Source organism: Mya arenaria, chromosome 17 (assembly GCF_026914265.1).
Source record: "Mya arenaria isolate MELC-2E11 chromosome 17, ASM2691426v1".
Taxonomy (NCBI): Eukaryota; Metazoa; Mollusca; class Bivalvia; order Myida; family Myidae; genus Mya; species Mya arenaria.
In genome coordinates this window covers 33,049,380-33,065,969 of record NC_069138.1, presented here as the reverse complement: position 1 = coordinate 33,065,969, position 16,590 = coordinate 33,049,380, and the positions used below count along the sequence as shown (strand labels likewise).

At 34.8% G+C, this 16,590-nt stretch overlaps 1 protein-coding gene across 2 annotated transcripts; it reads right to left on the bottom strand.

The window, feature by feature from the left end:
* Nucleotides 1-1,951: 1,951 nt before the first annotated feature.
* LOC128222858 (transmembrane cell adhesion receptor mua-3-like) lies at nucleotides 1,952-12,434 on the bottom strand. Of its 2 annotated transcripts, none has more exons than XM_052932008.1 (8): nucleotides 12,293-12,434; nucleotides 8,486-8,648; nucleotides 5,446-5,595; nucleotides 4,891-5,034; nucleotides 4,614-4,766; nucleotides 3,218-3,385; nucleotides 2,753-2,902; nucleotides 1,952-2,473 (listed from the first exon to the last, which is right to left on the bottom strand). In XM_052932008.1, the coding sequence occupies exons 1-8, from the start codon at nucleotides 12,317-12,319 to the stop codon at nucleotides 2,322-2,324; spliced, it is 1,107 nt and encodes a 368-aa protein (XP_052787968.1). In that variant the 5' UTR covers nucleotides 12,320-12,434; the 3' UTR covers nucleotides 1,952-2,321. The 2 variants fall into 2 exon arrangements, with proteins under 2 accessions (XP_052787968.1, XP_052787969.1); XM_052932009.1 differs by lacking the exon at nucleotides 12,293-12,434 and adding an exon at nucleotides 7,964-8,111 and having other exon boundaries at nucleotides 8,486-8,602.
* Nucleotides 12,435-16,590: the final 4,156 nt, after the last annotated feature.

Sequence of the window (16,590 nt, the reverse complement as noted above, 5' to 3'; positions counted from 1 at the left end):
ACGAAAACTACCGAACGCAGTGTCGTCACTCTCTGATTAAATTTTGGTGTGCGGCATTCACGCGCTCAATATGGAGTATGAACAGAAAAATACTAGTCCCATCACCGTTACGTCTTTTTTTCAGGCTCGTAGAGGTTGCATTTTTGAAAGAAAGTAGTGCTTAGTGTATACTCGCATACATGTAGCCTTAATAGGGCTCTGCCGAGCTTCGCTCGGATTAGAGCCCGTATGAAGCCCGTATGAAGATCCTGGGTGCTAGTGATCTAAAGTTGAATTAATAACATTTTATTGCATGAGCACACGTTTGACAATGACAATATCAATACAAATTTCAACACAATATTTAGACCGATATTATAAAATCAAGCATACAAAGGGATTGGGCCACGAGTAATGCCAACATCAGTTAAGGCCTTCTCCCGTAACGTCACATTCTATACCAAGCAATGGTGCTTTATAAGCAAAACAAACAACAAAAAGAGTTATATCTAATGTAAATTACATTGTTAAAGTGGAAAAAACATGATACTGTAGATATTGTAGAGAAAGACGTGTGAAAAAACGAGATCGAGAGAAGATGAGCTCCTGATACCGATTGTAAACTTAGCTAAAACGCTGGGAAGTCTTAATAAAACGTTGAACTTCACTAAAGATCAAAACGTTGTCCTCACCTGAAAGGTTGTTATTACCAAAAAGCAGTTTATCTGTACTGAGCGGATGGAAGTCTTTCTGAAGATATTTAAGCGATTTGTTCTATAGTTATTGAGCGGAAACCTTTTTTTTTTCACCTGAAAGTCACTGCGACCTTGACCTTTGACCTCATGATTTCAAAATCAATAGCAGTCATGTACTCATGACCAACTGGCATTCTAAGTATGAGGTTGGTGCAAGCCTCCTTAGTTATTCAGCGGAAAGCCTTTTCCATGATATGTATTGATGGAGACATAATAAAATCCCAACTTGCCCTAAAACTTTTACCTGACACAATGTGCCCTTAAACTTTAACCTAAATTACTAAGTCAAATCAGGGGCCATAATTTTTATTTAGGATTATATGAAGTTATGTAACCTCATTGTGTGATGGTCCTGAATAAATATGTGAAATTTTAAGTGAATTGAATAAAGGGTATTGGACTCACAAGAGAAAATGACAACTTGCCCTAAAACTTAAACCAATAGCTGACACCGGGGCGAGCAGTAAAGCCTCCTTATTCTTTGAATAGTCAAGCTGAAAGGTACATTATTACTATCAACATTTAGTTCTTCTATCTAGTAAATAATATTGTGTGTTTTTTCTAAATGTCTAATCTGTTCTGTATACTAGTATCTTTTTTCTTACTTGCAATGCATACTCCTTTCTCTTCATGGTATCCAGCGATGCATCTGCACAGTTTCATATTATTTGAGTTAGAACATACAGCCTTGTCATCTTTACATTGGTTTGGATTGGCTTCATCATCACACTTTTCATTCAGATAATGCTCTACAAGGTAACAAGGTAACACAAATATTCATAAAATGTGTCATGTGTCATAACATTCTATCTGAAGTATATTTATTAGATATGAGTAGCAAAAACATTTTACCTTTTATAAAAAAGAGAATAGTACATAGAATTTGTTGTGTTTTTTGGTGCATTCTTAGAATAGAAGTATAGTTTAGATTCGTCATAAGAAGCATTGAATATGGATAACCTAAAGCATGAACAGACAGAACCTTTTATGCAATAACATAACCCTTTTAATGTGTCTGTTCTGATTGTCATTAAAATAGCTTCTTTTCATTGTGCCTGAGACACATAACAAATGTTCAGTTTAGCACTTATTTCCATACCTTTTCAGCTCCTTTTGAAAACAAAATGGTAGCTACAGCTTATCCAGTCCATGGAAGCATTGTTTAGATATTAAATAATACGAAACAGGATATTGCCATTATGAATAGAATTATACAACAAATATAAAATTGTAAAATTCTTACTTGACTTGCATGTCTTCCTGTATTGGTAAGCATCATTTGTATTGTAATACTTATCATATAATAGGAGAGGTAAAAAAATGTTGCAAAAGTCTAAAATTAATATCCATTTCTATGTAAATAAAAACAGTTATTTGACTAGGAAATGGTTGACAATTAAAAATGGTATTAGAGAGACAGTTTAAAATCATACAGACATACGGAATAGCACAACACTATGCATATAGCTTTCCAGGGGGCATAATTATAAAATACAATGGGAAACAAAGACAAAAGGGCGGCATAAATGGAATAATATCATGGGGATGTAACGGATTTCATTATCTTCTTAATCAAAACAAACATAATCACTTACTGGTATAACAATCTCCACCGGATACATTGACCCCATTGTTATCATAGTGAGTTCTATCACAGATGCATACATTTATTTTAGAACAAATTGAATATGTAGGTTTACAAGCATCTGGCCGAGGACAAGCAGACCCAAGACCAACCTCTGAAATAAATCATTGAAATACTTGAGAAAACAAATAACCCTTTATTGCAATGCCAAAGATAATGCTACTTCATTGACGCGTTGGGTCAAAGTTCAAACATAGTTCACTGTTTCAGGATATTCTCCAACATGTAGATGTAAAGAAAAATTTGATTCAATAATGTGCATCCATTATTCTTTACATATGACGTTCGTCTAAGGTAAGTGATGCTGCTGCACATTTTTAAGCATAATTTTAGGGAGTTTTATTCATTAAAGACAGAATTTAAATATCCTCACTTGATAAACATGTCCCTCCATTATTAATGCTTCCATCACTGTCATAGTAATTGGTTTGGCACTGACATGTGCGACCATGGCCGCATATTGAATTTGTGTCAAAGGAACTGCAGTCCTCATGGCTGGAACAAATTTCTCCTAATTGCTGCCCTGTTATAAACATAGGAGAAGAGGATAGTCACGGCAGTACAAATACCAAAGATATATATGTATCCATGTCAATACGATCATCTATTAAGTGTTACCCATTAACATATTCACTGATGCACTGAATTTAAGGCCATCACCAACCTTGTTCAAACACATTTTGTCAATGCAATAATTAAGATAATCAAAATAGTTGCATGAGCCCAAAGTCTCATTGTGTTATGAAATACGAGTTGTCATACACTCAGAATTTGCAGTGACATAAGCCTTAGTTACTGATAATTCAATTTCAGGATTGAATATTGTAAATCAACTGACTTTGCCTGCACTCTGGTCCTGATGAATAGTGTGTAGCAGTGCACTGACATGTCGATAATGAATCACTGGTTGCCCTACACTCAGCAAACGTAATTCTACAGGCATCCGTTATAGTTGGTCCCCTTTCAGTAGTAGGGATGGTGCAGCTAGACCCAAGAGCTACCCCAACTAAAACAAAATATGTTCGTCAAATATTATGCCCCCCCCCCCCTGAGCGCCATGTTGTCAGGAATATTTGGACAATTCAATAAAATACGCATAAACCAAAATAAGAGCTGATTTGTCATTGGCATTGGATGCCTTTGAGGCAGTTTTATGATTATGAAAATTTAAAGTGTGAGGAATAAGGTACTGTTTTTAATCATGTTCAGATAATGACTGATATTTGCAGATCAACATGCATCCTCTTAGCAGCAGGGAATAAGTAAATATGACCTAACTTTAATGACCAGTATGAGTTGTGATCTTGACACTCTTGACTTCAAAACCATAGGGTTAATCTACTGATCACCCCCTAACCTAAATGTCAAATTTGAGGGCCATGGGTGCAGGCATTGTCAATTTATTACACAGAAAAGATATATGTGTTCAAGGTCACTGTGAGCTTGACCTTTAATCCGATGATGACCCCTCAAATCAATCGGGATCATCTACTGGTCAGGCCAAACCTCAAAGTCAAGTTAAAAGGCCTTGGGTGCAGGCATTGTCCAGTTACTACTCGGACAACCATTTCACATTTAAGGTCACTGTGACATTGACCTTGGACCTAATGACCCCTTATATAAATAGGGGTCATCTGCTGGTCAGGAACAATCTCCAAGTCAAGTTTGAGGGTTATGGAAGAAGGTATTGTCGAGTAATCACGCTGCAAACATTTTAGCATTCAAGGTCGCTGTGACCTTGACCTTTGACCCGATGATCCCTAAATCAATAGATGTCATCTCCTGTTCAGGCCCAGCCTCAATGTCAAGTTTGATGACCATAGGTCTAGGCATTGTTTAAGGTCACTATGACATTGATCCTTGATCCTTGACACCTAAATTCAATAGGGGTCATCTACTGGTCAGGTCCAACATTCATCTGAAGTTTGAGGTCAGGGAATTGTCAAGTTATCGCTCGGACAAGCTTTTGTCTACCGATGTACAGTCTGACATGTGCAAAGCAATAACCCCCAGTTCTGCGAAGGGAGGCATAAATATGTATCTATGTTGTATTTGTTTTTAAAATTTAGAAAACACATTAATTGTATATTGACATCATTTAATGGTGGTTGTCCTAAGTGTGAAGGCAATAGTAAACAGCTGTGTGTGTTTACTCTTAAAGTCTTATACTGCATTCCCTTCATGTAGTCAGTCCTAATGTTTAGCTTACTATATGTTTTAACCTCTGTACTTACCTTTACTGCAAGTATTTCCACCTGACTTGTAATATCCTCTCCGACACTTACAGGTGTAGAAGGATTCACTTCCGGTACACACTGCAAACGCTGTGTTACATGGGTCACCAGAGCCTAATGTTGCTGCGGTACATGAACCTTCAAGGTTTACCTCTAAAATAGAAACAATTAAATTCTTTCATTACATTTTTTTAAATATAAGTGGAAGTATTCAGTCAATACCTGTAAGTTTGACATATGAATTTTCAACAGAAAGTAAATGTTTGAAATCCCTTACTTGATGCACAAGTTCCTCCACCGGTGTTTCCATTGCCATCATAGTAGGAGGACTGACACTGGCATTTGCGACCATGGCACTCTGAATTTGAGTCACTGGAAGTGCAGTCCTTGTTTGTTGAACAGTCTTCACCCAGTTTTTTCTCTTTGATACATATAAGAAAGTTAGATTGAAGCATGTCATTGAGAATAGAAAAGAGGCTTACAATGGCACCAGATGTCCTATCAGATTTCCACGGTTTAGCATAACATCCAGCAAACACTGAATTACACAGAAATGGTGGATAGCTACTAGTAAAGGATTCCAGGCAGACATCAAGGGCTAAATATGTATGGTTTCAACATTCAGGAAGACTCGTTGGGTCAAATTGCAAACGTATTTCACTGTTTCAGGATATTCTCCAACATGTAGTTGTAAAGAAAATTTTGAATCAACAATGTGCATCCATTGTTCTTTAGATCTGACGTTCGTCTTAGGTATGTGATGCTGCTGCAATAAATTGAGCATAATTTAAGGGGTTTTTTTCATGAAAGACAAACATTAAAAAACCCTTACTTGATATACATGTCCCTCCAACATTAACGTTTCCATCACTGTCATAGTAATTGGTTCGGCACTGACATTTCCGAGCAGAGCCGCACATTGTTTTTTTGTTAAAGGAAGTGCAGTCCTCGTGGCTAGTACAAATTTCACCTAATTGCTTCCCTGTTGTAAACATAGGAAAAGTGGATAGTCACGGCAGTACAAATACCAAAGATATATATGTATCCATGTCAATACGATTATCTATTAAGTATTACACATTAACATATTTACTGATGCACATGATTTTAAGGCCATCACCAACGATGTTCATACACATTTTGTCAATGCAATAAATAAGATAATCAAAATAGTTGCATGAGCCCAAAGTCTCATAGTTTTATGAGTTGTCAAACATACATTAAGTAGTTGTTGACATATTGACTTATATGTTACCATACAAAGCCTAAACGAGAATGAAGGCCCATTATTTGCACTACATCCAAAAAGAGTTATCGTACTTAATCATCTACATAGGTTGGATGGTTGAAAACAATTGTACAAAAACTTCAATGCAATACGTCCAGAAGTTTCTGAGGGCTAAAGGGTTTAAAGTCAACGCGACTGTAACCTATAACCTACATACCTCAAAATCAGTATGGGTCATCTGCTGGTCATGAGCAACCACCCTTTCAAACTAGAGGAGTGCTGGCCCAACTATACTCTTTTTTCTAGTTGGACAATTTGTTTTGTATTCATAAAAACAACATCGTTGACCAACTAAAAATCAATAGGGTCATGATGCTGGTCATGACTAACCTACCAATTAAGTTTGAAAACCTTAGTTTCCAGCCTTCTCTAGTTATCAATCAGACAATATTTTGTTGCCTGACCCACAGACCGGTGAACTGACTTATCAACACGTGCAAAGCAGAATACAATCCCCTCTTCTATGCAGGGGGCATGAAAAACTATTTAAGATCGGTTTTCATTTTGCAATGACAATACTGTACCTTGATTTTTTCTCGATAAAAAGAAGAGCTAAAAATGTGACAGTAAATATTATTTTGCCAAAAAGTGTTACGTTATTGCGAAGTGGAATTATTTGAGTTTGTAACGCAATGTTGTTGTTCTATTGAGTTATCTATCAGTTGCTGTTTGGTGCTGTTTGGTTTTTATGTATCAAAGTAAGTAAAATAATTCCATTTCAACAAAGTTTTAAAAATTGTTGCAAACATAAAATCAGTGCGTACTTCCTTTTAAATTCCTGTGATTATGTGTTATAAATTGTGGTTTTCTTTTCATTGAAACCAATGTTTCATCCAAAAATCGTTGACTTCAAATTATAATAAACATCACATACCAAACTGAAAGACTCGTAATCGTTTCTCAGAACTAAAAACGTATCCTCTCTAGGCAATTGTGCGGACGTTTGTTAGCATTTCACCAAAATTTGGGTAATGTGTTTGCAACAAACAAAATTGGGGACTAAGGAACAAAATATCGGACAGGAAACGAATACAGTCGAGTAATAGCCAAAAAGTTTGGAAAATAGGAATATATACATGAAAGCACATTTACAACATGCACAGATATACCATATATGCCGAGAAAAAACGAACAATTATGGATAAGATCAACATGTTAATTGTAAACATCGCCTCCTAAGCCTCAATCTGTTCAATAACTCTTTTTTGTTTAAAGTTATGATACCAAACTAAGATGTCGATCGAAGAATATGCTTTTCACCACATACTGGACGCTTGAATTTTTCAAAATTTGAAGAAAAAGTCCACTTAACAGGCAAAAGTTGGTACCGGAACCGGTTCTTTTGTCCTAAATCCGCCATTTTGTTTGCCATGAAACATTTTTCTCACTTAATGTTTGCGTGAAACGAAATTACGTCCCCCCTTGCTTTATTTCCAAATAGGGTAGCTTATTTTGAGTGTCGAGGTAACCTTTTACAGTAATGCCATTTTGTTAACTTATTTAAATCATAGCACATCTAAAAATGTTTAATTGTATGATGGTTTTGGTTCTTAATTGTGAAAAAATATTACCAAACAATTTAATAATTGCTATAATATAGTTGTTAAAATCGTTTGTTCCATTGTTGCAAAAGTCCAAAGAAGTTAAGTCTTGATTATCGTGCTCCTGTCCACGATCAACCCCTTTGCCAACAGAACATTTAAAAACCATTTGAAATGTCATATTTTCCAACTTGTGCTTCCTTTTGCATTTTTTTTCTCCGTCGGGGAGCATAAATCATTATAACCGATAAATTTAATCAAGTTAAAAAGAATAGAAACGAAATAATTGTTTTACTTTGATGCACATATATGTTCCAAATGGCCTTTCTAGTTCTTTGCAGTATGTTACCCTAATTCCATGTTTAATAAAGATTGCCAAAGCGGTAAGTTTCAGTAAATATTGCTTAAGAAGAGATTGTACACCGGTTACGCTTGTTAGTTTAAACATCATTTTGAAATTTAAAACAAAACTGATGCGAGTATGACGGCATGAAACCAACCTTAACTTGGTATAAACTTACTTTTATCACATTCTCCCCCAGAAATGTCCCCATTGTTGTCATAGTGAGTGCTGACACAATTACAGACACCTGCGCCACTCAGTGTTGTCATCAGCACACTCGTTGGCAGCATTGCCATTGGTACATCCTGAGAAACCTAAGTCTATCTCTGAAACAAAGGAAATAGGTTACAATGATGGTGAACAGAAGGTTTGGGCTTCTTTCGAATTTTGGTTAGTTGTTCATCTTACCAAATTATTAACTTGTTATGTCATTTTTGTCATGGTACATGTATTGAGTACTAAATAGTTTCTAAAGACAAATTTAATCATACATTGGAAAGGAAATGATAAAACATTTGCAAAATATATACATAGTCACAAGCAGTCTCTTAGGGCTTAGAAGAGGCCAACCTGCAATGTTTTTACTTAATGTGAAACTGTTGCCAAGAACTCATCTCTTAACATTTTATTTCTAAGATATTTAAGTATAATATAATGTACATTATGTTTAAATTTAATTAAAATTAGTATTATTAATTACTTTCTGTACATCCTCCATTAGAGGGGTAGTGGTTTGAGTCACACACACAGATGTTGCTCCCCCCACAAACCACTCCAGTACCAGTACACTTCCTTGTGTCATCAGCAGTGCACGCTTCTCCAAGTGCGTAACAGCTTCTTGTTAGTGACACCAAAATCACCAACTATAAGAATAAATAATTGTATTTTAATAGTAATTCATTTTGTTCTCACTTAAAAAGGTAATAACTTGCAAACCAAAAAATATTAAAAGCATTATTTATAGGTGGCGATATTTATATCTGTGCATGTCCTATATTGGAACATAATTGATAATAAGAACTATCTATTGTCAATTTACAATGAATCAACACAGCTGATATCAAATTCGTTCTCCTAAATGATATTTTTTGTCAAAATAAATCTCTAAAAATTGATAGAAGGATTATGTGTGATGAGCTAACAGAGTAAATATAAAATGTTTATTATAATGGCACAAATTTTGAAAAGGTATTAAAACTGAATGGCTACCAACCCATCATGAGACCATATAATTGTACTTTAAAGAAGGATTATTTTTACAATTTTCATTAAAAGTTTAGATATTCATGTAAAGGGGAATATAAGAAGTGTCATACGCAGTCAATAAAAGTGTTCTCCAAAGCTTCCATTAAGAATTTGAAACTGAACGATCCATCAATATTGATTTTTTCCACTAAAATTTGGGGGTTAAACTCTTACGAATTCAATAGCTTTTCGACTATTTTTCAACAAGTATGTTAAAGATCAAATTATTCGCAAATATAACATGCCAAATCCACAGATTTATATCATAATATTCACTTTACTTCAAGACTGATTGAAATTATGACCAAAAGTAATAATGTTACCCGAGGTTTTGATATTTTCAAACTTTCAACTTCGGACTTTCATTTCATAATATTATGAAAGTTTTTACCTTCTAAAGAATAAATTTTGAATATTTTAACTAATTTCTAGGGAACAATATGCTTCCAAACTTCCTTAAATAGTTGCCCTGGTTTCCTGACACTCTCAAGTGCGAAAGTGTCGGTGATTTATTAAACACGGTTAAATGGTGGTCATAAGGTGGTTTGCTCACAAATATGGTAAAAATTACACATATGCGTGCAAATAATTGTATGAAAAAGATGTCCCAAATCTGCGATAATTTAATGGATAAAAGCCTCAAATCTGCGTAGACAACTTGGAAACGGTAATGTATGCGCTATTTTCAAACGGGTAAATTTTCCGTGCCAAAAATAAGCGCAGCTTCCTAAAAAGGTCAGCTTTAGCTTAACTAAGGTTATGCTCTTTTGCTCTTAAGTATATGCACTTTTGGCTACGCTTTTTGTAAACAGCTTAGCAAAAGCTGCGCTTTCTAAGAAAGGTTAGCAAAAGCTGCGCTTTTTTAGAAAAGCTTCGCTAAATTTATAAGGGTTTTTATCTCTAAAAAGCTGCGCTTTTTTTTGCAACTTCCTAAAAAGATCAGCGTTAGGTTAGCTAAAGCAATGCTTTTCAAAAAGCTGATATTTTTTGGCTACGTTTATGTAAAAAGCTTAGCAAAAGCGCAAGGTTGGCACAAGGTGCGTTTTTATAGAAAACATTTGCTTTAGCTATGCTTTTTTCTCTAAAAAGCTGCGCTTTTTTTTCGAAAGCTGGGCTTTCTCTTTATGAAGGTGTGTTTTTTATTGAAAGCTTCGCTTAAGCTGCATTTTTTAAGCTATGCTAAGCTGTGTCTTTTCGTTTTGATGAAAGATTGCCGCTCAGAAAAACCTGCGTCTTTTTCAACAAACTGCGACTTTTCATCAAAGCTTCGTCTTTTTCATCAAATGCTTTGATTTTTCAAATCTTTTAGTATTTCTTCAAAGACGAAGTTTTTCAAACAAAAGACCAAGCATTTGGAGAAAAGAGTGAGTGAGTGAGTGAGTGAGTGAGTGAGTGAGTGAGTGAGTGAGTGAGTGAGTGAGTCAGTCAGTCAGTCAGTCAGTCAGTCAGTCAGTCAGTCAGTCAGTCAGTCAGTCAGTGAGTCAGTGAGTCAGTGAGTCGGTCGGTCGGTCGGTCAGTCGGTTCAATCAGTCACTGTCAGTCACAGTCACAGTCAGTCACAGTCAGTCACAGTCAGTCAGTCATAGTCAGTCACAGTCAGTCACAGTCAGTCAGTCAGTCAGTCAGTCACAGTCAGTCAGTCAGTCACAGTCAGTCACAGTCAGTCACAGTCAGTCACAGCCAGTCACAGTCAGTCATTCACAATCAGTCACAGTCAGTCACAGTCAGTCAGTCAGTCACAGTCAGTCACAGTCAGTCAGTCAGTCAGTCAGTCAGTTACAGTCAGTCACAGTCAGTCAGTCAGTCACAGTCAGTCACAGTCAGTCACAGTCAGTCACAGTCAGTCAGTCAGTCACAGTCAGTCACCGTCAGTCAGTCAGTCAGTCAGTCAGTCAGTCAGTCAGTCAGTCACAGTCAGTCATAGTCAGCCAGCCAGTCAGTCAGTCAGTCAGTCAGTCACAGTCAGTCATAGTCAGCCAGCCAGCCAGCCAGCCCAGCCAGCCAGCGAGCGAGCGAGCGAGTGAAATTTATGAATCATCATTAATTTGTAATAATATACAATGAAAATAATTAATTTTCCTAAAAATAATAATCAATTGCATGGTAAACTTCTTACTGAACAGAATTGATATAATTTTGATTTCTTTTTAATCAAAAGGGAACGGAATTATTTTTTAATGAGGCAGATTGTTTTCAGAGATTTTAAGGATCAATCAAATTTCAGCAACAAATTAAAAAAAACATTAGGTCGGCTATCTTGTTTTAGATAAAATATTAAAGAAAGTTAATGTATTTTAATGAAGTTATGAATTTACACAAATTAAAACCATAATAATTCATTGATAATTAAAGGGATTAATGAAATAAATTTTACCGTCATTTAATCAGGTGAATATAAACCATTATTTGGAGCATGATCAATCCATAAATTGGTGTATTCTGATAATTTGAAGATTCCACTAGTCATTAGGCATGTTTCTTTTTTAATATGTTACTCATCTAAGAAAACAAAATATATTTGTCAATGATGTTAAATACTTAGCATACTAAAGATATTCCCTTCTTAAATATACATTGTAAATAATTCGCTCCGTGTTAATACAGAGCTGTTTCAAAAATCTCTATGAAATTTTAGCAAAATCGGCTGTTATAAAAAACACAAAGAAAAATGTGGGGACAGTTTTTTCCCGTTCGTAGATTATAGTTAAATATATTATTATCACAATAAAGCAATCTTTCTAAAAAATGTTCTTATAATTGCCCCATAGATACACCTTCACTAACGTTTTTTTTATATTTTAAATAAAGGAGATTTAAACAAAAGAATACAATATGAAGAATAATGATTTAAACCATTTACTTTATGCTTTCCAGACTGGTTTATAGAATTCGAATTTCATCAGTGAAATGAAAATATCACACAGTTTCACATTACACACCAACATCAGGGTTTCATGAAAATTGTTTTTATTAAAAAAGATTGCTATATTATCTTACCTTTTTATTATTATATGATTTATTTTTATTAAATGTTTTTGTTTACAACATTTCTGACAAAAAGCACATAAGCTGCGGTTTTTCAGAAAAAAAAAACAGCTATGCGTTTTGCCAAAATAACTTAGCTATGTTCGTTGAAAAAGCACAGCTTTTTGAAAAATTAGTAAAAAGGTTACCTTTTTGTCTGAGTACAGTATTTTTTTTCAAAAAAGGATCTATATTCAATGTCGCAACAACCATCCAAGAGAAATATAAATGTACCTACCAAGGCCAGATAATGCGATGTCCCCATAGCTGTAAATAATCACCAAAGTTTTTTTGTGTGTTTTTGACCACACCTTGACCAAATTCCAGGTGAAACAATTACTGTACAAAATTGGTATTACAAAATGTTTATTTTCACTGACAAAAATAATAGTGAGCACGTAATAGACTCATATTTTTAATGTTCAATATGGTCGCCGAAACAAGGAAGTTTTAAATAAAATTTATTCAAGTGCATAATTGGATTGAAACAATGTGAACTTTTGCAAGCTTCCTAGTCATATAGAATAGTCTTTACACGCTTCAATATTCTTGTCACAATATTTTGGAGTGGCCATTCTTAAGTTAACGGCTACATAACACTATAAGTTCACACACTTGCATTGTAACAATTTACATGTTTGAAATGCACATTGCCTTCAAATTCCTAAGACCGCCTTACTTTATATGGTTCTGTCTTCCACTTTCTATAATTCTCTTTTCCTGAAGCGTATCATCCACTGTTTCCTACTCCTCCTCCTTCCCATTAATCCCTCCCCAATCTGTCTTCTTATCTTTTGCTTTCTCATCTTCTCCGTCCAATTGTCAATCCCCTGTCGATTATCGTATCTCATCTCCCCCATGTCGAGCTGAGTGTCCTGTTGTGCAGTTCTGAAGGTTTTATTATAGAAATGAACAAAACAGCTTGTCTATTAGTGTTGTTTGTGTTTACTTTTTTCAAATAAAACTAAAATTATTATTATAATGCTTTAGACTAAGAATAAGAGTAATGTTATATATAATAGCAAATTAATACGCTTTAACCACGATGCTTCACAATTTTGATATAACATTGGTGACCATGTTATTCAAGTGGATCTAACAAATATATGTGTTATATAACTATTTACAGTTTTTCACTAGCGTGGTGAGACCCATCAAAGAGTACGCCTTCTCCGCGTGGGAACCTCACATCAGTAGGATTATCGAACAACTAGAAGTGTTTCAGCGTAATAAAGGTTCGTCAAGGGCATCTACAAAAACACCGCTATCACTAGCACTGGTATATACACCCTTGTCTAGGACCGGCAACACATTGGTGATGATCCTCAAAGGTTTCCATGCGATTAATTTAATGTAATGTTCAAACGTGCATTTTGTATAACTAAGTTCAAAATTGATTTTCAGAGGAGTGTTTTTTTTTTATTTTAAAGTCTAACTGCTACATTGAAATAACTACCTGATCTATTTAAGCGTAGTAAAATGTAAATAAGTCTGACATTGTAAACCGTCCATATTCATCCGAGGTTGTTTTCGATGGAAAATGGCCGAGGTATTCCGAATGGGTATTCCTCTGTTGATTTAGCTTCTAAAAACATTACCTAGCCCCATTCTAAGACGCCTTCAAGAATGGCCTCTGGTAATATAAGGGAGTTTAGTTTCGACTTATCACTGCATATCATTCAGAAGAAGCAAGCAAGAAACTTACCAAAGCAATACGTCAAGAAAATAGAAGGTCGGGGGTGTTATGTTAAGTTAGGGACATTCTAATTATCAAATGTTTATGTTGCATAACACAGGTATAAAGGTGTGTCGGCATGTCGGTCATAATCTTAATCTGATTTTACGGATATCTTGCGCATATTCCAGATTATGTTCACTAACGACATACCATATATACCCATAGCTATTTAATTATGACAAGAACAATTATCTTCCTGTTGTGTTTTTATATGAACTCAAGTGAATTATATACAATTAAATGAAACAGTTTCAGTTTGAAGTGATGGTAAATACCGTGAAGTTTAATAAGCTGTTATTCTTTCACTCATTATATTCTTCCGCGTTGCAATGTAAATCAACGGGCTGAGAATCCTAACATCGAGCAAACTAAGGAAAGGAGGGAAGATGATTAAAGGGCTTGTTTAAGGAATGTTTGGCATGATAATCCCCTGGCCTCAATTTCTCGAAACTTCTTTAGTCCCTTTTAACAGGATTAAGCTAATCTCACTATTTTTGTTGTTCTATAAAATGTGTTATATTAACTACTTCAAGATGTTTTAGAAACTATGTAATCTGTATGAGTATCAGAGTAAACAATTCTTCATTTATCAAAATCCATTTTCAGTATGTATTTTGACTAATTGAAATAAGCGACTTAAGCCTGTTAAGCTTAAGAAGTTTCAAGAAATTGGGACCCGCTGTGCATATTCTGCTAATTGCACTGGTGTCACAGTAGGAGCCAATTTCCTGTATATTGGTTTATTGGCTTAGGGCTATTTAGGGTCCAATTTGATAATGAAACCTCCAAAACTGCACAGCAGGATACTCAGATTGAAGTTCTGATGAGAATGCACCAGGCAATTTGATTAAGATCAATACACAGAGGTACCATACACCGGTTGGGGGGGGGGGGGGGGGGGCACTTATAGAAGGCTTAAACTAGGCCTTAAACAAATACAATATAAAATATTTGTACCCGAAATCGTAGTGTTTTGCACAGGGCTAAACAATGCACATTCGTATATTAATCTTCTTGCAGTTAGATATTGGATATAGTTTTATCTTATGATATGATCGAGGCTATTGAAAACTAAGGGATTATTATTTCTTTTAATATTCTACTTACTACAGAAAGAAGTTCTCTGTTAATCTATTCATAGATGTTGATTCATAATGGCCTGAAAGCTTCAATAACATTCAAAATTGCCACGTAAATACTGACCACAAGGCAGGATAGAAAACCTGCATTCGGAAGAGTCCACAGTTGCAATATATCGCAATATATCGCGCAGTTATATAAGCGCATGTTTAAAATGAATGAACAAATTGTATTACTCGGGCTGCATTCGATTGTTTAAATCGCAGTTGTTGATTCATGCCCTTAAAGTGTTATGTAATGACACAAGAGAACAATATTATATATGTAACACTGATAACATCAGGGACGGATTCAAAATTTGCATTAAGATGTGTCGAAAGTAAAGGACGCACCTTAAAAATTCAGGGTAGCACTGACGATGGTTACATTTTGTTTGTGCACTATGCTGCAAACACCTAAAATTATTAACAATTTTATCGGAGCATTCACCGAATGGGCAATGCCCGAGTGCGAGTATAAAAACGGTTACACATCAACCACCATCCCCGTTATTCGCTAGTTTACAATGTCATTTCAATATTAACAAATCAGGTCACAGACGCAAACTATCTTAAGCGTAAGACAAGTGTATGATTCATCTTTCATTAAGTGAAATTACTTCCTTAAACTGAATGTTAAAACTTAGTTCACATTGTTAGTCATAAGAATTGTTAAAATAAGTTCCTTTAAAATTAGAAACCCGTTTGGATGGGAAATTTCTTCACAATTTATAAACAACAACAACAACAACAACAACAACGGCAGCAGCAGACACAACAACAAAATAACAACAACAACAAAATAGCTGCGATCTAAGCTTGATATGTATATGACGGAGTTAATTTTTATCTCTAGAAATTTAGGCCAGAGTGTTAACTCAAAATTGAAAATTGTTTCTCGGCCAAACTTAAGACAACTCTGTTTAAGGGCACACTATCAAAGCTGCACTCTAACAGATTGAACGTTTTGACAACTTACTTATTTTTTGTCTTGGAACGAGCCAGTTTTTGCATGAAATCCATGCACTAACCTCACTCTTATCCCAACAATCCTGGATAAAGAAAGAACGTTAAAGGTAAATCTTATCAAAGTCACAAGTCTGAGTCAATTACTGGCACTGATATTCTAGTGCTTGAATATGGCGGCTTTATATAACTAAGCTTTCAGTCATTTGATTAAATTTAAAAAATGCAAATTAGTGTTATCTTTAAAAAAAAAAAAATTTTTCATTCGCTTGGTTCACTCAGAATGTTTCAGCGTATGACGTCACTTTATTTCAAATTTTTACTTGGTTTAAACAGTATTTAATTTATAACAAATAAACATTTACAACATACACATATGATATATAGATATGAGGACAAAGCTGTTGGCTTGTATGAAACCTCTTTCTATTTTCTGTAAACAATACTATAAACAATAACTTTAAATAAATGAATTAATCTCAGAAAATCACGTTTATACTGTATATTGGTATGTCGATAGTTAGAGAAGATGAAATAATGAATTATTTAATGTGTTAAACATATTAGAAACTATATATGTCAGCACAAATCTGGTTGGAAAGATAGTAAGTAAATTTTAAAAAGCTAATCCATATGATAAAGATAGTTGAGGATACAGAAGGATACTGGTGCAATTGAAGTCCGATAATCATGTTACTAATTTACATATTTATT

Excerpts from the sequence above, each read along its gene's own strand:
- LOC128222858 (XM_052932008.1), bottom strand. The coding sequence starts at position 12,319 with ATGGGGACATCGCATTATCTGGCCTTG. Across the intron at positions 2,903-3,217 it reads AGGACCAGAGTGCAGGCAAA|GGCAGCAATTAGGAGAAATT; the intron begins GTCAGTTGATTT and ends TGTTTATAACAG. Across the intron at positions 2,474-2,752 it reads TGGAGGGACATGTTTATCAA|AGGTTGGTCTTGGGTCTGCT; the intron begins GTGAGGATATTT and ends GATTTATTTCAG.